At 43.9% G+C, this 25,625-nt stretch overlaps 1 protein-coding gene across 3 annotated transcripts in view; it reads left to right on the top strand.

The window, feature by feature from the left end:
• NPRL3 (NPR3 like, GATOR1 complex subunit) overlaps positions 1 to 25,625 on the top strand; it is a 106,166-nt gene that overhangs the window by 43,244 nt on the left and 37,297 nt on the right. For all 3 annotated transcript variants that reach the window (XM_088466724.1, XM_088466723.1, XM_088466726.1), the window contains 3 exons: positions 2,082 to 2,211; positions 14,848 to 15,037; positions 21,875 to 22,067. In XM_088466724.1, the coding sequence (XP_088322850.1) occupies positions 2,082 to 2,211; positions 14,848 to 15,037; positions 21,875 to 22,067 (513 nt within the window). The remainder of the gene's footprint in view (positions 1 to 2,081; positions 2,212 to 14,847; positions 15,038 to 21,874; positions 22,068 to 25,625) is intronic.

Below are 25,625 nucleotides of genomic sequence, written 5' to 3'. Positions count from 1 at the left end.
GGGGGCAAGAAAGGGGGTTGGGGCAGGTAATGCTGGGGGTAGGGAGCAGGGTCAGGATTGCAGCTGGGGCAGTACTGGGGGTAGGGAAGAGTGTAAGAGTAGATAGCAGTTGGGTCACCTCCTTCTTCCTGGTGGGAGCCCCAAGCCTGGTCATGGTTGTGTGTCTCCAGCTCCTTCCTGTCTGCATGCAGGGAGCTGGGATAGAACACAGGCAGCACTGCTGCAGCCAAGGAGGATCCGCCGGTGCCCATGGATGCAGAGCCAGGAAGGACTAAGTGCGCTGGTGGGCAGAGAGGGAAGGAGGTGGTTTCCGTTCGGTGGCAGTTGGATCAAACATAGCCGGCAGCAATTAGTTGAAAGATGCTGCCAGCAGCGATTGGTTGAGAGAGCGGGCCTGCAGGACGCTGTGTGTGTGTGTGTGTGTGTGTGTGAGTGAGTGAGAGAGAGGGGGGGCGCGGTCACGAGGTCTCAGTGATGCTTCCTGACTGCATATAATGTAATGGTGATCTCCTATTGGTCACAGTGGACAGAGCTCCCATTGGTCCGGCTGTTACATCGCAGGCAGCAGCTCCTTAGATAATAACTGAAGGCCCCCATACATCAGAGATTGATTGCAGCAATCGTGCAATTTGCAATCAATTGTGTATAAAAATCTTTCCCTTTTTCAATCGATTGTGGCAATTACAATCGATTGAAAAAGGGAAAGATTTTTATACACAATCGATTGCAAATTGCACGATTGCTGCAATCAATCTCTGATGTATGGGGGCCTTAAGAGTCGCTGCAGTGCCGGCAGTGATCAGCTGAGAGATCGGGCCTGCAGGGCGCGCTGAGTGTGTGTGTGTGTGCGCTATGTCCACAGCAACCAATCTCTGCCGGCAGCGTCTCCTGAACCAATCGCTGCCGGCAGGGATTGGTTGGGGAGACGCTGCAAGGTGGGGATTGGCTGCTGCAGACACAGGACACACAGCGCGTTCTGCTGGACCCACTCTGTTTTAAAAAAAACCTGGTCCCCAACTGCCTACTATAGCGCGTATTTTGCGATCACTGCGCTGTACAGACATAATTAGAGAATTATTAATGTATTCTTAAAAAGTGTGACTTGGAATCACTATTACATCTCACCACTGCTATTTACCTTTTTACATTGGTATATTACTAAACAAGTAACATCCCTGCTACAGGCGGCAATGTACAATGAGTGCAACCCAAGCAGCTAGAAACAGCAGTTGCTATACAATCCTGTGAAGTAGAAATTTATAATTACCTGTGCTGTGTAAATGATGCTGAGCTGGACAGGGTGTGCTAAAAATATGAATAAAAAGAATTAAAAAACTGACAATGATTATCCGTGCCCCTGGCCCAGCCTAGTGCTTGGCAGAGTTGGAGTGGCTCAGTATATCTTCATAACTAAGAACACAATACGTAGTTAGTGTTCATTCTACGTCCGTAGAAAGGGCATTCGCGCATGGCCACGAGAAAAGTGGGCATGTCTTTAAGACGCGTCCCCTTTTGATCACTCTTGGGGGCGTGCCCAGCACTTACGGACATACGGGGCTGCCCCCAAGCTCTTTCCTCACTGTGAATAGCAGTATTCACCGGTAGTGAGCGCTGCCTTGCAGTTTTTCACCCCGCGGGACACTCTGGCCCCGGTTGGGGATGGCACCCAGGTTAATTTAGCGGGCGCCGCCATAAGGGCAGGGCGCATTCTGCCTTTTGAAACTGGCAGGGCATGGCAGCCAACTAAATCAGCCTAGCGGGAACTCTAGTAGGCATGTGTAATGCTCCATTATATAAAACAGACACAGCCTACTTGAACTATTTTAACATGTCTTAATCTTTTGCACTAAATCAAAAAAGTCTTGGCATCAATTTTGTTATCTTTGTTTCTGTTATTATGTCTAAAAAAAAAAATAGAACACACAATGGGAAATATTCGAATCTCCTGTTTTCTGCAAACAAGTCTGACTAAAACAAAACGGCAAAATTTACTTTTAAAAATAAGTTATAGGACCGTTATATCCCTGCATATATGCTTATTTTTCATTATGTCATGGAATTTCTTTTATTCTGCTTTGTAGCTATTCGCCGCTGGCAGAACAATTCTCACACCAATTTCCTGCGTATGATCTTCCTTCAATTCTTGCAAAATTTTCTCTGCCTGTTTCTTTATCAGAATTTAAAAATCCATTATCACCACCCGGACAGGAGGTAAAGTGCTATCAGTATGTAGTTATTTATTGCAGTGTCATTTATACATGGGATAATAGGGCCTCTATTGTGAAATAAAAGGATACTGGGTCACTGAGCATTTCTATGACCATGTAAATACACAGGGCCACGGGTGTTTTTATGTATGTCTTGAAATTACAATGTGACATGTAATATCCTTATATTTTAAAATAGGGGAGTATATTACTACTTACAGTGCATGAGTGGAAGTTTTTGAAAGAACATATTTCACTGTCTCTCATATAAGTTATTAATGTATGCGGTTGCCTCCTTTTTGTTTAATTATAGATATTTTCTTATTATATTTTGGGTAATTAGTGAAAGGAATGCTGTCAACACAGTTTGTGTTACTTTGCGGCAGATTTATAATGATGGGGGCAGGGCAGCTGTTAGGACCACCGTGGGCTGTATTGTGAACAGCATAGTTAAGGTTGCGAAGTGCAGAATGAAGACATTGCTTCAAAGCAGTTCATGAATAATTGTGAAATGTATGTTTCTTACTATCTGAAAATCACACATAATTAAATATATAAATGTGATGCCACTAAACATCAAAGGTGAGGACATATTTCCCCATTATTTGTACAAGAACTACTGAAGCACAATACCCACATTTTTCACAGGGTTTATCTTGTTTTTCTAACATGTCCAGTAAGAATATTTAGAACTGGTTATCCTGCACACAAACAGGAATGGTCATTTGCAAAACCGGATGAACGCAGATGTGCAGTGCTGTTACTCTCCATTCCTCTGCAGATATACAAATGTCACATATCAAATTAATCAGCACAGTCTCCTGGTGTGTTCTAGTCCCATCGCATTATGGGCCTGATTCAGACCCGTATGCTAAGCCGCGATCGCTCGCTGAAAAAAAGGGTCCGGGTATGCAAATTCCGCGATCGCACTGTGTGGCGTAAGGCTGCCCCCTATGTCTTAGAGAGCGACGGCAGTGAGCGTACGCTGGTGTATAAAGACGCCCACTTTCTTTTCTTACCACACGTCATCTCCAGGAGTGTATGATTAATCAGTAATATTGAGAGCCATCGGAGCTGCACGCAGCGCTTGAGGTAAGACCCTACCCCGCCGCCAGCTCTGGAATCAGTGCTGACTGAAATACAACCAGGTGACGTGTACAATGACGTCTCCATGCTAATTAAGCATGCCCTTTAAACGCCGTTTTGACGCCTAGACACTCCTGCATTCACACTACCACTCCCCCTTCACAAGCACCTTCCCCTGTTACCTCCCACAAACGGCACTATCTGTCACTCAAGGTAGCGCTCAGTCTTTGTGTATGAGCGCACGATTCCTGATCGCAGTGACTGGCACGCACACTGCGATGCATGCGCAGACGGGTGACAAATTCCCATAGCGAGCAATCGCGGCTTAGCGCCCGGGTCTGTATCAGCCCTATGACTTAGACACATTTTCAGCAACAAAAAGACACCCAGCACTAGCAGAGTCTCATGGGAGCAGGCGCGCAGAGAGGGGCTGTTTGGCATGACTGCAGCAAAGATGAGTGAGAACACATATGTATGAGTCAAACATATGTGTGCCTTCTTATACAATCATTGTATGAGGAGTGCAGTCTAGAAAGTACTCACGCCAGGCATATCGCACTGCATGGTGTATTGAGACTAGACTAGAAAGGACATGTGTACAGTAGGTAGCAATTGCTATTTTGATGTTGTAGACCAAACATAGGCCACATGCAGTGAGGGAGTGTTTGCTAATTTGCAAATTGGAATTCCAGTCTCTAACTTTTTAATCCTGGGATTTTGGGATTACCGGGCTCCAGTATCAGGATTGGGATAAAGGGGAAAAAGGGTAATAAAAGCATTATATGTTTAAATGTATTTATATTTCTTCTCCACCACTGTCTTCCCTGCTACCCATGGCCCCCTTCCTGTCCTCTCTGCCACCCATGTCCCCCTACTGTCCTCACTGCCATCCATGTCCTCCTCCTGTATCTCTCTGCCATCCATGTCCCCCTACTGTCCTCTCTGCCATCCATGTCCTCTTCCTGTATCTCTCTGCCATCCATGTCCTACTCCTGTATTTCTCTGCCACCCATGTCCCTCTACTGTCCTCTCTGCCTCCCATGTTCCCCTCCTGTATCTCTGCCATCCACGTCGTCCTCCTGTCCTGCCATCCATCTGCCCCTTCTCTCATCCAGCTCCCACCTCCTGTCCTCTCTGCTGTCCATCACCCCCTTCCTGCCATCAATAAATAAGGTAACAAGACCTTTCATTGCTTAAATGTATTCAACTCGTACATATACATATAATCAAAAGTATGGCCTGGGTACATATTATTTTTCCACCTAGTCCCCATACTTGTCTAAGATGAATGGCAGAGGACAGGAGGGGGAGATGGATGGCAGAGAGGACAGTAAGTAGGAGATGGATGGCAGAGAGGACATTTGTTCCAACAGTACACAAAGGCATTTATCCCGGCATAGAAGAAATCAGTGTCAAATGCCTAAAGCCAAGACATGATGACTTGCTGAACTTCACTGTCGGTTGCGAATCGTCTTCTACCTAGGTGCTTCTTCAATGGTCCAAAGAGATGGAAATCACTTGGTGCCAGGTCAGGGCTATAGAGAGAATGGTTCAGTACCTCCCAATGGTAGCGCTGCGGTTGGCTGAGTGTGGCCTGGTATCATCATGCAGCAGTATGGCGCCTTTCGCAGCAACCCAGGTTGTTTTTGACAAATTGCCCTCTGCAAACGGCTCAATGTGGCACAATAGCAGACAGCATTCTTTATGGTTCCGAAATCAACAAGAAGCATGCCCTTGTGGTCCCAAAACAGGGTTGTCATGACCACCTTTGCTGATGGTGGTGTTTTGAATTTTTTTGAAGAGGGGACCGATACGTGTTTCCATGTCATGGATGCTTGCTTTGTCTCCGGTGTTACAGGAACTGCACTCCCTCCTCACGAGAGACAATCCCATCCTATTGGTTTTGTAAACTTCTGTGAGTTGCTTCGGTACCCAGCGTGAACACTCTGTCCTGTACCCCAGTTACTCGTGAACTATGTTGTGCACAGTACCCACTGAGATATTCAGTTTGTCAGCCATATCAGTAACTCGAATGAGTCTGTCCTCCTGAATCAGACCTTTAATGCGGCACAAATTGTCATCTGCGGTGGTCGTGCTTGGCCAGCCGGATTGCTGCTCATCTTGATTGCTTGTCCTGCCGTTATCAAAGTTAGTGTACCAACCCCAAACCTGTTTCCGTGACATGATGTTTTCACCGTAAAACTCGACAAGTTCAAATCTGATCACAGTACGCACCTCAATGTTTGACCATGTTTCTTCCAGCCCCGCCATCTTACAACTAATGTTGGGACAGTATGACTGATATAAGGTGCAATCTAGTGGCCATGAGGGGAAGCAGTGGTCTACAGTACATGCTCTGTCCTGGCAGGAAATTTAGAATGAATAAGAGAACATTATACAAATGAGAGGTCTTCTTTCCTTACTTATTGAACCACCCTTGTATGTTTGAAAGACAAAATGTGTAGTCTATTGTACAACTAGCAACCCGCCCCGGCTTCGCACGGGAGCAATTTCATCTCGCCACAACTCCTTGTATTTCATAACAACCTATGCCATCTCACCACAGTCCCCTGCATCTCACCACAACTACTTGCATCCTTCTGCTTCTTACTCCTGACCACTGCATTTCACCACAGCTCTCTATATTTTGCCACAGTCCCTTGCATCTCACCAGAGACCCCTGCTTCTCATTACTACCACTGGTTCTTACCACAGGCCTCTGCATCTCACCACAACCCCTGGATATCACCAGTGTCACCACAACCCTCCCCCGATGCTGCCCTGCAGCTGACTGGGTCCAGGAGGATCATAGATGACAGATTTGTATTGCAGCTACCATAAGCATTATCAGCAGCATGTCCCCAGGGCTGGGGCACCTGTGCATATTTTCACAGTCTTCATGCGCAGCCCTCCCCAGCTGCCATGCATGGCAATGAGCTATGTCCCCTTTGCTTAATGTAAACTTTTATTTCCTGAGCTTCCTGTTGACCTACTTGCCTTGGTGCCCCTGTCCGAGAACAGTGCTGACTTCCATGGGAGGGGCCTTCTGTTCATCGAGGGTGTGTGGTTGGGCGGGAACATCACGCTGGAGAAGGGAGCACTTCACGGTGGAGGAGTGGTTGCTGGAGTCCGCCTGCAGGTTTAGCGTAGAGATGGACATCGGAATTCAATGGATACTAACCATCAATGTTTTTGTTCAGATGGTAGTGTTTTTTACCATTTGATGGTGGTGGTCAGATATTTTCCATTATTGAATGGAAATCATTTGATGGTGTTCCGATGGTTGGTTGTTTTTTTAATGCCTGATGGCTATGCCTCCCCTGTCTCTTACCTGGCTACTGGGTCTGCATCAGGGCATCTTCATTTGTTCATTGGAGGCGGTCTCTCACTCTGTCTGCTTCTTTGTTGAGTCCCTGACTCCCTCCCCTCTCTAGGCTGCTGCTAAGCAACAGGGCACATTGTTATCTCTGATTGGCTGTCATTGTCTTAGAGAGCCAACAGAGCACAGCTCTCAGCCCTGCAGCAGTCTGTGGCTTGCTTCCATAAAATCGTCTCTGCTTAGCTTCCTTTTGTCGCAGATGAATGATTAATACACCTAAACCTTCCTTGACCGGGTGTAGTAGGTATTATCGCCGGCCGCATGGCAGCCCGGCAAGGGTGAAGATCCCGATCGTCTCTAAGGTAAGTATCGCTAACGTAATTCTACCCCCTAACCCTCCCTTAGGGGTGCCTAACCGTAATCTTCCCCCCCCCCCCAAGTGCCTAACCCTAATCCCCCCTCTAAGTGCCTAAACCTAACCGCCCCTTCCCCGCTGCCTAAACCGATGCCTAAACCTAAGTCTGCCAGGGGGGGTGCCTAACCCTGACCCCCCCTTCCCCTAGCCTACACCTAACTCTCCCGAGGGGGTGCCTAGCCCTAAGCCCGCCCCCGGGAGCCCTTACCGCCCCCCCCCCCCCCCCCGCGGCTGTCCGCGTCCGGCTTAGCTCTTTGTTCGGTATGCCGGGCGTCGGTCTTCCGGCGTATGGTTAATGACAGACGTCGAGATTTCGACGCCTGTCATTAGTACCACGCCGATTAGAGAGTCTGGAAGACGGTGGTCGTCATTTAGACCGTCGGCTTCCAGACTACATCCCCCTTGACCAATGCTGTATAGATAAGTGAAAACCCTATCAAAATCTTTCCAGTGGTTTAATAACTTGCCTGGCATGGTCCCATCAGATGCATCTTTGAAGCTATGCAGTGTTGGGCCTGGTTAGTACTTGGATGGGAGACCACCTGGAAACACCAGGTACTATAGGTAATAAGGCTCCGGTGTTTAAACGCCAGGAGGTGGTTAACGCAGAGTTTCCCAAGTCTGAGCAGCTTTCTGAACTCATGGGGGAAGCATGGAGTACTCCTAATAAACTGTTCCATGTTATGAAAAGATTGGCATCTTTGTACCCTCTCCCACCTGGCGAATGTACTACGTGGGAAGTCCCTCCTACTGTGGATGCTCACGTGGCACATTTAGTCAGGAACTCTAAGTTGCCTATACCGTCCGCATCCTTCCTTAAGGATCCCACAAATAAAAAAAACTTGGAGCATGTCTTAAATGTGTTTTGTTTGTCAGGAGCGGTTACCCGACCGGCTATGGCTGCGACCTGGGTATCCAAGGCATTAAGGAATGGTCAGGGGCACTGGAAGTTACTATACCAGATGCTACCAGAGAACAGCTGACATATATCTCCCATATACAGGATGCGGCTTCTTATTTGGGAGAAACTGTGATAGATGCTGGAAGGCGCAACTTCGGTTAAATTGCTCATAGAAGCCCGTTGGTTAAGGTCCTGGAAAGCAGAAGCGGGATCCAGGAAGGCTCTGGAAGCCCTGCTTTTCTCTGGAAACATACTATTTGGAGCAGAAGTGGATAAGATAGTGGCTACTATGGCAGCTCAAAATCTGCTGGTCTATCATCAACAGCTACCTTTAAGCTTAGGCAGTCCTCTCTTCGGTCCTTTCGCCCTCAGGGAAAGGCAAAAGGACAGCTTTTCTCCAGACAGTCTAGTTCTCGCAGGACCAAACAAGCCACAAACCAAGAAGCCTTGGTCGGTCAGACGTCCAGCTTCCAAGCCAGATGACAAACCTTCCGCCTGATGGGGCGGACCTCCTTCTGGGAGATCTCAGGGTGGGAGGCTGACTTCTTCAGTTTGCCAACACCTGGTGTCAAACTACAATGGACGCCTGGATCCGAGAATTGGTCTCTAAAGGCTCCGCCCTCACCTTCCTGAGGTGTCCTCCCCAGAAGTTTTTCTGTACAGCTCTTCCAACAGACTCTATCAAGGCATGGGCCATCCAGGAGGCCATTCACTCCCTGCTGCGTTCAGGGGTCATAATCCCAGTTCCTTTGGCTCAACAAGGAAGGGGTTGTTATTCCAATCTGTTTTTAATTCAGAAACCAAATGGGTCTCATCACCCTATTCTGAATCTGGGAACCCTCAAGACATTTATTCATGTGCCCAGGTTCCTTATGGAGACTCTCTGGTCAATCGTTCTGGCAATAGAACCTGGGGATTTTATGTTTTTCATGGACGTTCGGGAGGCGTATCTGCATATGCCTATTACGCCATCCCGACAACGATTTGCTGTCTTGCAGCAACATTACCAATTTCAGTCACTACCTTTTTGGTCTCTCAACGGCCCTTCGGGTCTTTACCAAAATAATGTCAGTTATGACAGCCCACCTCAGGCATCAGGGAGTCAGGATACTGTCATATTTGGATGACCTCCTGATTTTGGCACAGTCTCCAGCTGTGTTACAACCCCATTTTCAGTTGACCATTGCTTGCCTAAGGACGCACGGCTGGATCATCAATTAGAAGAAGCTTTCCCTTTTCTCCAAGACAGCGGATGGTACATCTGGGGCCAGTCCTGGATTCTCAGGTACAAAGGGGATTTCTGCCAAAGGACAAGATTTCGGCCCTACAATTGCGGGTACGCAAATTACTCTGCAATCGAAGGTATCCATCCACTCAGTGATGCAGGTCCTGGGGTCCATGGTATCTACCTTTGAAATGGTGGAATATGCTCAGTTCCACTCCAGGCATCTGCAACAATTGATTCTCTCCCGGTGGAATGGGCAGTATCATCTAATACGGTCTTAGACGATCCTCCTCCCTCCGGAGGTTCGGCTCTTCCTCATGGTGGCTGCAAATGTCCCATCTGGACAAGGGTCGACCCTTCTGGATCCCAAATTGGGTGCTTCTCACCACAGATGCCAGGCTTTGCGGATGGGGCGCGGTGACAGGTCATCATACCTTTCAAGGAAGATGGACAACCCTGGAAAGTTACCTGCCCATAAACATTCTGGAGCTTCGTGCAGTATAGAAAGCACTCACTCTGGCACAGGACCTCCTCCAAGGTAGGCTGATTCAGATCCAATCTGAGAACGCGACCACAGTAGCTTACCTCAATCATCGGGGAGGCATGCGCAGTCAGGCAGCCATGAGTGAAGTTGGTCTGGGCAAAATGTTGTCATCCGGCAATCTCGGCAGTGTTCATCCACGGAGTCCTCAACTGAGAAGTGGATTTCCTAAGTAATCAGGCCATACACGCCAGAGAATGGGCTTTCCACCCGGATGTCTTTCAGCTCCTGGTGGAGAAATGGGGACCATCAGACATAAACTTCATGGCCTTACGGCACAACCACAAGGTCCTCCGGTACGGATCCAGGACCAGAGACCCCTCAACCACCTTTATAGATGCGTTGGCAGTGAGGTGGGACTTCAAGCTGGCATATCTCTTTCCTCCGATCTCCCTCCTCCCAAGGGTCCTCAGAAAATTTAAGCAAGAAGGCAGCACAGTAATTCTGGTAGCTCTAACTAGGCTCAGGTGCCATTAGTTCTCGGACCAACGGAGTCTTTCCATAGACACTCTGGGCCTGATTCAGAGCCGCTCGTAAGCGGCCGCTCGTTCGCTCCGAGCGATGTTCGCACATCTGCGCATGCGTATGGGTTGTAATGCGCGAGCGCCAACCAGTCAGTGCGGTCGGAAATCGTGCGCTCGCAAAATAGCGAATGCCTGGTAATTTGAGTGACAGGATGAAGCGTTTGTGGGTGGTAACAGGGGAAGGTGCTTGAAAACGGGGAGTGGTGATCCGAACGCAGGCGTGCCAAACTGTCAAAATGGGCGTTTTAAGGGTGTGCATAATTAACAAAGCAGCGTCATCGACCACGTCAGTTTGTTGCCTTTTAGCCTGAACTGCTCGCATGATCGCGGTAGGAAAATGCTACCACAAGAATTGCGAGCCGTTCATACGCCTTTCGATGTACTCGATTAATCTAATAAATAGCGGAGATGACGTATGATGCGAGCGGCCAAGGTGCGTCTTTACAAAATAGCGAGCTCATGTTTCGGACGCTCGCTCAGACATAGAGGCGTCAACAGACCGCAAAGAGCGAGCGCTCAATTTAAATAGCCAGCCCCTTTTTCTGAACGAGCGTCCACAAATAGCGTCCGGCTCTGAATCAGGCCCTCTGTTCCCTCTTCCTCTATGGTCGGATCTGTTAGCGCAGGGTCCCTGTTTGCACTCGGACTTATCTAGTCTGTTTTTGACGGCATGGCTCTTGAGTCTTCCATCTTAAGAGCCAAGAGTTACATCAGCTCTGTGGTTCAGACGATGCTCAGGGCACGAAAGCCTTCCTCTGCCTGCATCTATTACAGAGTTTGGCACTCCTTTTTTTTTTCTATGGTGTTTCCACAGAGAGTATGTCCCTAAGGTTTTTAGGGTTTCCCGAGTACTTGCTTTTCTCCAGGCTGGGCTAGTTCTTGGCCTCCACCTGGCCACCCCGAGAGTACAAGTTTGTGGGCTGTCCGTTTGGTTACAGCGAAGGATCGCTTCTCTGCCTGATGTTCGAAAAAACATTTTTCATGGTGCTCTCCGGGTTCAGCCACCTTTGGTCCCTCCGGTGGCACCGTTGGATTTGTATTTGATTCTCAGGGCTCTACAGTTTTCCCCATTTGAACCTCTGACCTTAAGTGGTTGACAGCGAAGACACACTTTCTCCTTTGCCCACAGAGTCTCTGGCAGCGCTCTCTTGTCGCACCCCATTTTTTGTTTATTCACCAGGATAGAGCTGTTCTCTGTACAAGGGCAGGTTACCTTCCTAAGGTAGTATCCCATTTTCATGTGAATGAAGAGATTGGGGTTCCAATCTTCAGACCTTTCTGCAGGTGAAGCCTCCCTTGATGTGGTTTGCACTCTCAGTGTCTATGTGGATCGTACGAACTCCTTGAGAAAATCAGATGCTCTTTTTGTGTTGTTTCACTTTCACAAGCGAGGCTGGCCAGCTAACAAACAGACTCTGGCTCGATGGCTGCGCATAACTACCTCTCAGGCTTCATTGCAGGCTGATCTCCCTGTTCCAAACACGGTGACAGCACATTTTACTCGGTCTGTGGGACCATTGTGGGCGCTTCGACGTGGCGCCTCTGCTGAACAATCGTGCAAGGCAGCCACGTGGTCCTTTGTCCACACTTTTCTTAGGTTTTACGCCTTTGACACCCTTGCCTCTCAGGATGTTTCCTTAGGGCAATGGATTCCTCTCCCTTATCAGAAGTGTCCCTACCCTTAAGGGAACTTCTTTAGGACATCCCCATGGTATCCCTGTGGATCCGTATGGACCCTGAAGAAGAAAATTTTATGGTCGACTTACCTTTGTTAACGCTTTTTTTTTGAGGTCCACAGGGCACTCACCCTGATACACCTGGACTCATTGGGTAATTTTTTTTTCCCATGTTCACTAATTCCCTCTACTTTAGCAGTGTGTTTCTGGTGTACATTGTCCTTACTTTTTCTGCTCCTGCCTTGGGCTTGTTTACAAAACTGAATGCCTGTGACCAAGGGTGGGGTATATCCTGGGAGCTGAAAGCTTAACTGTTTTGTGCCTGGATCACTCCAACCACATATCCCCAGGGTATCCCTGTGGACTCTATGTACCTCGAAGAAAAAAAGTTAACAAAGGTAAGTCTACCATAACTCTTATTTTTTTGATTCTGCTACTCAACAATCTGTGTCTTTCTTTGAGGTCTGCAACTTTCTCCCTCTGTGCCCTCGTAAGTTTGCCCCACTTTCCCCACTTAAAATAGGAGTTTTTGATACTGGTTAACTTTTGTTTTGTATACATGACTGTAGTCAAATGGAATTTGATCAACTGTAGGTAGCTGTGTAAGATTGCTTCCATCCCTTGACCATTAGGCATATGGAGTGGTTTACTGCTACTAGTTGCTTTTAATTTATATTATATTATGTCCATAGGAACTTCCAAACCTCTTACATTGTGTGTTTTTTTTACTTATTTTGGCATACTTACCGATAGAGATGCCCTTCCTATGGATGTTTCAACTGCTGAATACTTACAACAGTCTGCTTCTGAGGTATGTAGTTAGGAAGCCGATGGTTGAAATGCCGACCGCTGGCATCCCGACTGTCATATCCCGACAAGGGACTAATGATAGGCGTTGAAATCCCGATACCTATCATTATCCCTGCGTCAGGATCCCGGCGCCCGGCATACCGAATGAAGGTAAGTCGGGCGGCAGGTGCAGACAGCCACGTGGGGTGGGGAGGGTTAGGTTACGCGCTCCTGGTGGGGACTTAGTGTTAGGCACCCCCCCGGGAAGGTTAGGGTAAGGCTATGGGAAGGGTGGTAGTTAGGCACCCCCGGGGGGAGGGTAAGTGTTAGGCACCCCCCGATGAGGGTTAGGTTTAGGGTGTGGGGAGGGGGGGTTAGGGTTAGGCACTAGGGGGGGAGGTTAGGGTTAGGCACCCCTAAAGGAGGGTTGGGGGGGGGGAGGATTAGGGATAGTAGAAATACTTACCCTGTTGGGATATTCTAGTGCCGGTCTTCCGGTGGCGGGATTTGAACCGCTAGACTTAGGTCTGGCGGTAACTCATACCGATTCCTGTTTCTGATACTATAGTCTGTTAGATAACCGCAACCTTATTTTTATATGTTTCTTTTTTCCTTGATTAGACTTTATGGTGTTTTACCAAATTGTCTTTATTTTCTGTCTAATAATATTGGCATTATGATGGATCCATTTCTACAATATACCAGTATTTTTGCTTGTACAGAATACTATATCATTTAGGTGGAACAATCAGTTACATTTTTCTGAGACATTCTACTTTATTCTGCAAAAGTTTTTTTTTTTTTTTCACACTTTGCTAAGTTATTGCAAAGTTTATTTTAACACTGTTAAATATCTTTTTCCTTCTGTTGAGTTGCTCCCATATTGTTTTTCTCTCTCTGTTCTTATTTTCAATAATCTATCTGGTTTATTGTACCTCACCCACTGTAATATTTTGTGTTCTTTCTTTCTCTCTCTCTCTCTCTCTATATATATATATCTATATATATATATATATATATATATATATATATATATGTATGTGTGTGTATGTATATTTATGTATATATATATATATATATATATATGTGTTAATACTACACTTGACCCTCTCTGGTATCCACTCCAGAGATGGTCACATTTATTTGGATAGGAAAATGAAGAAAAGCGGTTGAGGCATGGACATTTTGGTGTGGCTCTGGTCATTAACTTTATTGTATTCTATTCACTTACTATGTGCTTCATGTATTGCCTTTGTATCATAAGGATACATCATTGTTTTCTCTATATTATATTATATGCATGTCACTCACATGTAATACCAATTTTGTACCCATGTCTACACTTGTATCATTATGTCATGCTGCAATAAAAAGGTTTCAAAAAAAAATAAGGCATAAGACTCACAAACACAGAAAAATGATCCCAAATGAATCTTTCAAACCCGGAGAACCAGGTACAAATAATCCCTGAGCAGGTGCTCTCTGGATAGGTAATATGCATGTTGTATCAATTTGCAACTTTAATCTTCCCTGCGTAAGAAAAAATGTTGCTAAGAGTACACAAGATATTATGTTGCAATTGAGTAGTTATCCAGGTTGCAATTAGTCATTTGTGACCATATCTAAATATGATTATCTCACACCACAAAATATGTGCAAACAGCAAAAATATATATAAAAATGTGTGTGTGTATATATATATATCTCAATGGTGCATAAACAATTCGGCATTAAGATCTCAAATATAAGCATGAACATATGCATGATCACAGTCTGTTACATCCCACTGGATCTTTACTTACCATACTTACTTACTGCAGGAGGCATATTAAAGCTTTTGACATGTAAAACTATAAATATATTTATTGTACCTGTGCATGGCAACTCCTGCAAATTCTACATATATTGGGAGACCAAATACAGAAGGTACTGGCTGGGTTTCATTTACGTTTTGTATGCTGATAGTAACTAGAATGGGAAGAAGGTTGATTGATCCTTACAACATAACAACAGTTGCTACATATGCCATGAGTTTACAATGTCTATACACAATTCATTAAGGCCACAAAGGTGGCTTTTTACTCTGAAGAAAGTCATTCTGATTCCTAATGATTTGTCCAGTTATTTTGTGTGCCGACTCTAAATCCTATGTTTCATTTTTCAGCCTCACCTCATACAGATGGTCATTTGGATGCTACAACATCGGCTTTTAATCCAGATCCACACATATGTTTGTCTCCTGGTTTCACCCAAAGAAGATGCCACTTTGTCAAAAGATGAAGATACCCCATTTGCTACCAGAGTTGGTGGACGAAGTTTAAGCACACCGAATGCACTTAGCTTTGGCTCACCAAGTAATGTGTAATTTGTTTTTATTGGTATTATTATTTACAGGAGGGTGTTTGGATATCAGGTGAGGATATAGGGGTGTTGACCGAAGATACAGCTCAAAAAGCTAAACTCCTTTTTGGTGTGCTCTAAATAGATATAATATTGTTTATAACACAACCTTTAATAAACATTCATAAAACAGTATGTTAACGATCTATACCAGTGTTGGCTAACCTTGACACTCCAGCGGTTATGGAACTACATAACCCAGCATGCACTGCTACAGTTTTGCTATTAGGGCATGCTAAAACTGTGGCAGGGCATGCTGGGATATATAGTTCCACAACAGCTGGAGTGTCAAGGTTAGCCAACACTGATCTATACAAAAATATCTAGTGAAATATAACAAAACATAAGTAACCAATGAAAAATAATCATTAGTAAAAAGTGAATAACAAAAAATAAAAACTGGAAGCTAAAGCAGGTGAAAATATATGTAATCTTAATATAATCTTATTAATTATAAAACACCTAGATAATGGGCCGTATTCAATTATAGCGAAAAGCCGTTCTCCATAATTTTCGCCAATTTCAGTTATCCCTGTATTCAATTGTAGCGTCTTTTCGCTGGTGCAAAAATGCGATGCAATGTAATAGGCGAAAAAGTTTCACCTATGAATACCCGGCGGAAAAAAGTGCAGAATTGGGGTTTTGGGGTGCAGAGGTGCGGAAACCACGCTGTACTCTTTGTACAGCCCCCTTGATGCAAACTGCGTCAAAAATGCTTAAAAAAACCACAAAGGACACTCCAAAAAAGAACTTTGAAAATGTGGGCGAAAAAATTCAAAGTGGGGATACAGATTCAAAAACAAGCGAAATAGCCTTTGGGGGTGGGGGGGGGTCAGCAAGTATGGGGGAGGTGTTTTTTTGATTGCAGGTGCTTGCTGAGGGTGCGTTTTTGGTGCTTTTCAATGCTTAACTTTAGTGATTTTGAAATATGCTTGCACCCATTTTCATGTACCCCAAATTTGATGGGACTACTTATTTTTCCCCAAAAAGTTGCTTAATTCTATTCTTCACCCCTGCCCCAAAGACGCTAAATAGCACCTATTGAGACCATTCAAAGATCCCAAATACCTTTTGCAGGGCTATTTGGGGGTACCCATAGTGAACCTCCACGTCAGAGCATCTTTAGGGGGGTGTCAGGCTGATTTCCCCAAAAACGACAGGACTTTTCGGCAATTTCGTTTTCAGCGGATCCCGTTTTTGCAAATTTGGAATTGAATACGGAGATACGCTGGGACACGCACGATAAGTTTTCGACGTCAAAATCTCCGATGACGCGGCAACAGTCCGGCAACGAACTTTTCGCTCCAAATTGAATATGGCCCAATAAGTGTAAAATTAAAAAAGGCTCTAACGATCACAATAAATAAGGCGTAGCGGATGTAGCTCACTGTGGACTCTAAATTACATAAATGTCACAAGATTAACTTTTTTTTTTTTAACTCATAGGGTTAATTCTTAAAATCATCAACTTAATAAACAATATGGCATATAATATGCTGCAACGACAATAAATTCCAGCATAAATATTCAGGCAAAGCACTCTGGATACAAAGATTCCCACTAAATATCATATACAGTCAGGTGCATAAATATTGGGACATTGACAGAATTTTCATATTTTGTCCTCTATTCACCATCTCAATGGCTTTGAAACGAAACAAACAAGTTGTGCTTTAACTGCAGACTTTCAGATTTAATTTGAGGATAATTACATCCAAATCAGGTGAACGGTGTAGGAATTACAACGGTTTCTATATGTGCCTCCCACTTTTTAAGGGGCCAAAAGTAATGGGACAAACTAAACAATCCTAAATCTAACTTTCACTTTTTAATACTTTGTTGCAAATCCTTTGCAGGCAATTACAGCCTGAAGTCTGGAACACATAGACATCACCAGACGCTGGGTTTCATCCTTGGTGGTGCTCTGCCAGGCCTCTACTGCAAATGTCTTCAGTTCCTGCTTGTTCTTGGGGCATTTTCCCTTCAGTTTTGTCTTCATTAAGTGAAATGCATGCTCAATTGGATTCAGGTCAGGGGATTGACTTGGCCATTGCATAACATTCCACTTTTTAGCCTTAAAAAACTCTTTGGTTGCTTTTGCAGTATGCTTCGGGTCATTGTCCATCTGCACTGTGAAGCTCCGTCCAATGAGTTCTGAAGCATTTGACTGAATATGAGCATATAATATTGCCCGAAACACTTCAGAATTCATTCTGCTGCTTTTGTCAGCAGTCACATCATCAATAAAGACAAGGGAACCAGTTCCATTGGCAGCCATACATGCCCACGCCATGACACTACCACCACCATGCTTCACTGATGAGGTGGTATGTTTTGGATCATGAGCAGTTCCTTTCCTTCTCCATACTCTTCTCTTCCCATCACTCTGGTACAAGTTGATTTTTGTCTCATCTGTCCATAGGATGTTGTTCCAGAACTGTAATGGCTTTTTTAGATGTTGTTTGGTAAACTCTAATCTGGTCTTCCTGGTTTTGTGGCTCACCAATGGTTTGGTGCTTTTCAATGCTTAACTTTAGTGATTTTGAAATATGCTTGCACCCATTTTCATGTACCCCAAATTTGATGGGACTACTTATTTTTCCCCAAAAAGTTGCTTAATTCTATTCTTCACCCCTGCCCCAAAGACGCTAAATAGCACCTATTGAGACCATTCAAAGATCCCAAATACCTTTTGCAGGGCTATTTGGGGGTACCCATAGTGAACCTCCACGTCAGAGCATCTTTAGGGGGGTGTCAGGCTGATTTCCCCAAAAACGACAGGACTTTTCGGCAATTTCGTTTTCAGCGGATCCCGTTTTTGCAAATTTGGAATTGAATACGGAGATACGCTGGGACACGCACGATAAGTTTTCGACGTCAAAATCTCCGATGACGCGGCAACAGTCCGGCAACGAACTTTTCGCTCCAAATTGAATATGGCCCAATAAGTGTAAAATTAAAAAAGGCTCTAACGATCACAATAAATAAGGCGTAGCGGATGTAGCTCACTGTGGACTCTAAATTACATAAATGTCACAAGATTAACTTTTTTTTTTTTAACTCATAGGGTTTACATCTTGTGGTGAACCCTCTATATTCACTCTTGTGAAGTCCTTCTCTTGATTGTTGACTTTGACACATATACACCTACCTCCTAGAGAGTGTTCTTGATTTGGCCAACTGTTCCACCACAGTTGTTTTCTGTGGTCTTCCGGGTCTTTTGGTGTTTCTGAGCTCTCCGATGCGTTCTTTCTTTTTAAGAATGTTCCAAACAGTTGATTTGGCCACACCTAATGTTTTTGCTATCTCTCTGATGGGTTTTGATTTTTCAGCCTAATGATGGCTTGCTTCACTGATAGTGACAGCTCTTTGGATCTCATATTGACAGTCGACAGCAACTGATTCCAAATGCAAATGTCACAACTAGAATCAACTCCAGACCTTTTACCTGCTTAATTGATATGTAAATAACGAGGGAATAGCCCATACCTGTCCATGAAATAGCTTTTGAGTTGATAGTTCCATTACTTTTGGCCCCTTAAAAAGTGGGAGGCACATATAGAAACCGTTGTAAATCCTACACCGTTCACCTGATTTGGATGTAATTGCCCTCAAATTAAATCTGAAAGTCTGCAGTTAAAGCACATCTTGTTTGTTTTATTTCAAAGCCATTGTGGTGGTGAATAGTGGCCAAAATATGAAAATTCTGTCAATGTCCCAATATTTATGCACCTGACTGTATAAAGAGTCACATTCAAATGAAGCACAGTAATATAGGATAAAGAGAAAAATGCTAATGCTGAATGAATACACTATTTCTGCTTTTGGTCAGTGTGCTATTGTAGTGAACGGGTCAATGAAAGAGTAGTTTCCCCAGCATGGATTGAAGATGGAGAAAGTGTCCACTTCTGCTGTTCAGGTAAATGTCAGAGGTGCCCCTGATATGAATTCACATTGCAGGGGCAAGTGCCGGCACCCACTGAATGAGAAATTGTGCTGAAATGTACATAGTTTTATGGATATTTATTTAGATGTCACCAAAAATGACCCGTACCTTTGGGTCAACCACCCTATATGAGTGTGCCTACTACCCCATGGTACACCATTTGCAATTTGCATTGTATATTAGCTGAAAAAAGCTGTGAGACTTGTAATGTGATTTTTATTATTTATTTAATGTATTTAGGTTTAAAAAAAATATAAAAGAAAAGATAAATGTTATACAGATGTGTCCTCATACATTCTTGCTGCAGTAATGCCAAACAGCCCATCTTGGCTCGCCGGGTCCCATGCGACTCTGCTAGCATTGGGCTTCTTTTTTTGTGTATTTTTCATCCAGAAATGTGTCTTAGTTGCAATGTCTTGAGACTAGGACTCACCAGAAGACTCTGCTGATTAATTTGATATGTGACACTTTTATATCTGTGTGCGACCGAGATCGAAAACAGAACTTGGTGTGGAGAAAAGCTGCGGCCATTGCATCATAGCAATTCATATGCTGATTGAAAGACTAAAGGTGCATACACACTAGACGATATGCTCCCTGAGCGATATCGTCTAGTGTGTCCCCGGCAGGCTGTGCTCAATGTCGTTCATGACATTGAGCACAGCCGCTGAACGATATCATTAGCGATATCGTTCAGCGCCGGGCTCTCTCACCCATTCCCTGACATGCAGCAACCTGACGAGGTCGTCAGGTTGGCCTGCATGTCAGCCCGATGAACGAGGATGACGAACGACCTGCGGGAACGCGCGTCGTCGTCATCGTTCATCTTTTTTGTGTTAAAAATGGACGATAAAGTGGACGACTGAACGATAACGATATCGTTATCGTTCAGTCGTCCACTTTAATCGCCCAGTGTGTACGCACCATTAGTCTCACACAGATATACAAGTGTCACATATTAAATTAATCAGCACAGTCTCCTGGTGTGTTCTAGTCACATCACATTACGACTTACAATCATTTTCGGCAAAAAAAGGCATTGAATCTGTATATGCAGGGCCCGGTGCAAAGTATCTCACCACCCTAGGCAACCTTCAGCCTACTGCCCCCAGCCACCAATAATACCCACTTCCCTACCCCTCAGGTTGTCTTATGTCTTGTGCATAGTCTTATAAGTTCCACATTTGCCACTGGCACTAAGTCTATGTTAATTTTGAAATAGGCAGACTTATACCCCTTTCATATCACAAAAATAACCCAGGATATTGCCGGGTTGACCCGGGTCAAGGTGCAGGGTAATCGAGCAGGGATGAACATGGGAACAAGCCAGGTTGATGTGCTGTGTGAACGGATCCAATCCTGGACTCAGCAAACAACATTGATTGGATGTTCCTGGGTCTCACTTGATGATGTCAGCAGCAAGACACACAGGCAGCACACTGCAGACAACAGCAGAGGCAGCCTTCTGGCAGTCTGAAAGGGGTTAATACCACTACTATCATTACAGTGATGGCTAATTGGAGTGATGAAGAAGTGAACTGTACACTATGCTGTTAGAAGCTGCATCATGCTCTCACTGGCTGAATCAAACAGCAATAAAGCACAAACACTCATGAACCCAGGGCTACACAGTAGTAATCCATCAGCCATGATTCCTGCAATGCTGTGAGCAGTCCCCACCCCTCCCGTTGTGCTCCCTTTTGTGATCTTATCTTTGTGAGCCTGAAAAAGTCAACTTTCAATGACGTCCATAGGGTTTTACAGGGCTGACCCGGGTTCAATGTGAATGGGGCCAACCCGGGTCTAAGGTGCAGTGTGAAAAGGGTCTGACCCGGGTCACAGCCGGGTTGGACCCATCCGAGGTCAGAGCCGGATTTGCGCTGTGAAAGGGGTATAAGTGGTACCCCCCAGATTCCACTAGAGCCATCCCTGTGTATATGAAGTGACATGATGCAGCGGCCAAGGCTTTTTCCACGCTAAGTTCCATTGTGCTTCATATACAGACTCAGTCACGCACACATATACAAGTGTTGTATATCAAATTAATCAGCGCATTCTCCATGGAACGTCCTAGTACATTGTATTGCAACTAAGACACATTTTTATGTGAAAAAGACACTGAGCGTTAGCATAGTCGCACGGGACCTGGTAGCTCACTTACACCAAGCATCTCACGCCACGTGGCATATTTAGGCTGACTGCACATATGTAAATTACACGATTGAACTTTGACACCAATAACATTTTTTACTTTGACACCAATATATAGTTCTTTGTTGAAGTATTATATCAGTGTTAGCTTCACGTTTCCTTAAAAGGAACACTCAATGAAAGAACTATCCCAATAACTAATTAAATCACAAGAGTAATAACCTCACCATTAGTTGCCATAGAGCACTGAGTGGACTTCGTGGGCACATTCACATTGCTTGGAATCAACTTTCCATTATCCAGGGTAGTGTGGTAATGGGAAAGAAAAAGAGTGAGAGTGTTTGTGGTGGATTTGGCATGCATTAGTATGTATGTGTACAGAAAAGGATACTGCAAATAAAGATTTAATATGTCAGGATAGTTACCAACAAACAGAACTGATCTGTAGATGTAGACAGGACAATCAGAAGAAGGTATATGAGAACAGCTGCTGTTACAAGGAAGGGTTCCTTGTGTAACCAGTGATGAGGGTATAAATCTTAAAAACTATACTGTTGAAAGAATAGATCTTAGAACCTTATTCTATTGAAATTATTTTAAGTAGATGTATAACTTAAGCACTAACCAGGTTAGTATTTTCTTTCAGCTACATTGTTTTTGAGAGTTTTCTCTACATGTTTCTATTATTCATCAGCCAGCAGTGATGACATGACACTGACCAGTCCGAGCATGGATAACTCCAGTGCTGAGCTGCTCCCAGGAGGAGACTCTCCGGTCAACAAAAGAGCAACAGAGAATCTTCTGGCAAGCCTATCTCAGAATGAGCGCGAAGCCATTCTCAATGTCCCTGCAGCTCAAAATCCAGAAGACCTCAAAATGTTTGCAAGGTAACACAGTATGTGGGTTTTAATTCTTGATATATGCAAAACCCATGGCTCACCAAATGCCAGTGTTATTGGCACTATGTGCACCTGGGTAGTTGGTACTCCTCCACCTCATTGATCTATGAGAGCCATCAGCCTGCAATAGAACAAGCAGGGCAGAAGATTTATTTTTTCTTTTCTTTATATTCTTCTCTCTTATCACCAGAAACACATATGTTATGTACAATAGCCAGCAGTATTCATTTTATTTTGTATTCTTACCAGGTGCCTGCACATGATAGCCATTACATAGAAGACTAGTATATACTGTATGATTAGCAAACCCACCGGCCATGTATGCACGTGCTATCTTTCTTCTGCCATCAGAAGTGTGAAAACAGTTGTTACCTTAGTTTCAGGATTACAGAGCTGTCTTCCACTTTGTATGGATATTTAGTCTACTGACTGCAGATTTATTAAGTCTTTTGTTGTATAAACCACTGGAATACACAACATCTATTCTCCATCAGCAATAACATTTGAATGGTGCAGCTTTGTGTACTGAGCAAGTGTTGTGTATGTTAAACCTGTACAAAATACTTGTAAACACCATGCAGATAGGTTAGTAGTTTGGCATTGTGGTTCCACTGTAATGATCAGATTGTCACAAATAATCATCCTAGGAAGAGAACTGACTGTGTGCTACCACCTCCTTTCATCTGCTGAGCTTCTATTTATTGGTCAGTATATTCTGGTAGAGGAGTAGAAATGAAATAAATATACAAAAATAGTTGCCATCTTTTGTTTTTTTTTATTGAATTTCTGATGTTCCTTGTGAAAAACTGCACATACTGTAACAAAGAAATCTGCATTTGAAAGCTTATTAGAGTGAGATAAATATACATGCTGTGAATTTATCTGCAAATCTCAGTGTACTGAAGATTGGCAATTAGTTACAAACACATAGCATAGACAGGTCCTTGGCATCCTGACAGTCAGTGAAGTGGTTCTATATTCTCTCATAGCTGCTAGATGTTGATACCCAAAAGTGTAACATCATTTGTACCCATTTTCCAAATGCCAGTACTGTGTCTGCTTATACTGTGTGTACTTAACCTGTTTACTGTGGTGAGTAATGTTTGCATCACGGTGATTTGATATTTGTGTGTACTGAGTAAGGGTCTGCTCAGCGCTGCCATATTGTATTTATCTGCATAACCAATGAATATGCAAATATTGGTTGTACATGAATTTGTAGTGGACTACCAGGCCATTTTGAACATCTACCGGGCACCTTTGAACATACTTGCTAATCAGCCTAGTATCAGGAAGCCTAAATTAAAATTACATCAGTATGTTTTTTCTACCGTCATCTCAACCTTGGTAGCTTGCTCATAATATACATTAGTCCACAAAGAAAAATAATGCAGATTATAGGCATCCCAGCCCTGCTCATTAACTGGGTCATGGCAGTTGGTGGTGCAGATAGATTGTACAGTCCTTCACTCTCCTACTCTCTGAGAGGGTCTATGGGATTCCTGACTTAGCAGCAGGTTGCACCAGTAAGAGATCTGATCTCGGTTTACTATCTATCATAATAGAGCAGAGCCTCACTCTGCTTTTCTTCTATATTAAGGCAGGAGGAAAGCAGCCCATGATATTACAGCAGAACATATATCTCACAGGAATTTTTAACAACAGCAAGTCAGAATGTCATTGTAACAGGGAATATATTTGAGTTTGATTTTTTTTTTTACATTCTTAGGAAATGTAAACTATGACAGTGAATGCAGAGTTGTGCAACTGTGTTTTTGAATGTCTACCCAAAGCACTAAATGAAATAATTGTTTTAAAGTTTAGCTGATGCATTATTTTGCAGCAGCTCTATATTATGTGAAGCAGGCATAGCATAAATGCACTAGGAGTTTTTGGCTAGTCTTGTAATACTGTACATGGCTAACTTTGGGCTCAACTACCCAGCATATAATTTAAACAAAGTACATACATTTCGGATATCATAGTTTATCGTGTCTTGTGTCGTCCTTACCTCCTTCACTGAAGCATTACTAAAGCTAGGTACACACTAGACGACTTGCAAATGATGCGATGTCATCAACCATTTCTCTTGAACTCCCGGGCAAATGATCTAGTGCATACTGTGCAATCTAACAAATGACCAAACGATATATCGTGCGTAGTTTGGTGGTTACATCGTCAACTATATAATGTAACCGTATTGCCTGGTTGTTCGGCAGAGCGTACACACTGCACACTCTGTGGGGAATCGTTAACAAAATTGACAGATCTTTTCTGCCTGTACAAAAGATCTGAAGATGTGACGAACAACGACGTGGGAGCGTGTATAATGCGTACACACTTGATGATTTTAACTGATTTGACGTTTCCGATGCGTCGGAATCGGCCAAATCGTTCAAAATATCATCTAGTGTGTAGGTGTCTTTAGAAACCAGATTCTTAAATCAGATGTTCCACTTTGTAAAGAGAGCAAGAACGGCCTACAATGATGAGTAGAGGACTGAGGGGGACATGACCACACAGTTCTATATAATGCAGAATACCAGATCATAAAGCTGTAACAGTGGACAGTAAACGTATTTCCATAAATAACAGTATACGGAACATTGTTCTCCATAATGCTCACATTGAGAAGTTTTAGGGAGAACTGGAGGAGATTCAGCAGAAATATTTTTGGCCTTTTTGCTGTACACTAGCTGTCTTTTATATTTGGGCCTCATTCACAGTTGCACGCAAGTCCATCCTGCAGATGAATCTTGCGATTTTTAGCACTGTGCATGCTCGGTAGCTGAGCATACACAACTTTGAGCAACTATGCGTGATTCGAAGTCGTACGCATCTCAGACATATTTACACTTGCAGTTAAGTGGATCTAACTGGGCAGCAGCTGGTAAGTGTTCTGAAGGTGCGTCTGTCGGAAATGTGTAGGCACAATTGAGGCTATTCTGTACTGTGTATGTCCAGTAGGGAAGGAATAGAAGTCTAGAAAATTATAACCCTCATGTTGAGAAGGAACCATGGGCCTGATTCAGCTTTGGAAATAGAGTGTTAACTGATCATCTTGGTGAAACCATGCTGCACTGCAGGTGGGGCAGATTTAAAATGTGCAGAGAGATTTAGATTTGGGAGGGAGTTGTCCAAACTGACATCTAAAGTGCAGAGTAATAATAAAGCTGTGCAGTATTTGTGGGCTACATACAAAAGCAGCCAGTATTTACACTACATGCAAAAAAAGTATGTATTTACACCCCTTGCATTGCAACATGGTTTGTCCAGGTACACATTTAAGTGCTAGTTTTCACTCTACTCCCAAAGCTGAATCAGGCACGATGTCCTTAGCTAGAATTTGGTATTAAAAATAGAATCTGATTATATTCTTGAGGAACATTATGACGTAATACATTTATTACAGAATTGCATGTGTTTTTATTGCTTATGCAATCATTCTGCTGGGCTTTTTGTATAGCAGGTAAACAGTTATACCACTTTAGCCATTTATCCACATTTGTTGTTTTTTCAGGGCTTGATGATTTTGCTTTTAGTCTT

This window comes from Taudactylus pleione, unplaced genomic scaffold, assembly GCF_031769625.1.
Source record: "Taudactylus pleione unplaced genomic scaffold, aTauple2 ptg000066l, whole genome shotgun sequence".
Lineage (NCBI taxonomy): Eukaryota > Metazoa > Chordata > Amphibia > Anura > Myobatrachidae > Taudactylus > Taudactylus pleione.
The sequence above is the reverse complement of the archived record's forward strand: the minus strand, read 5'-3'. Positions and strand labels throughout refer to the sequence as shown.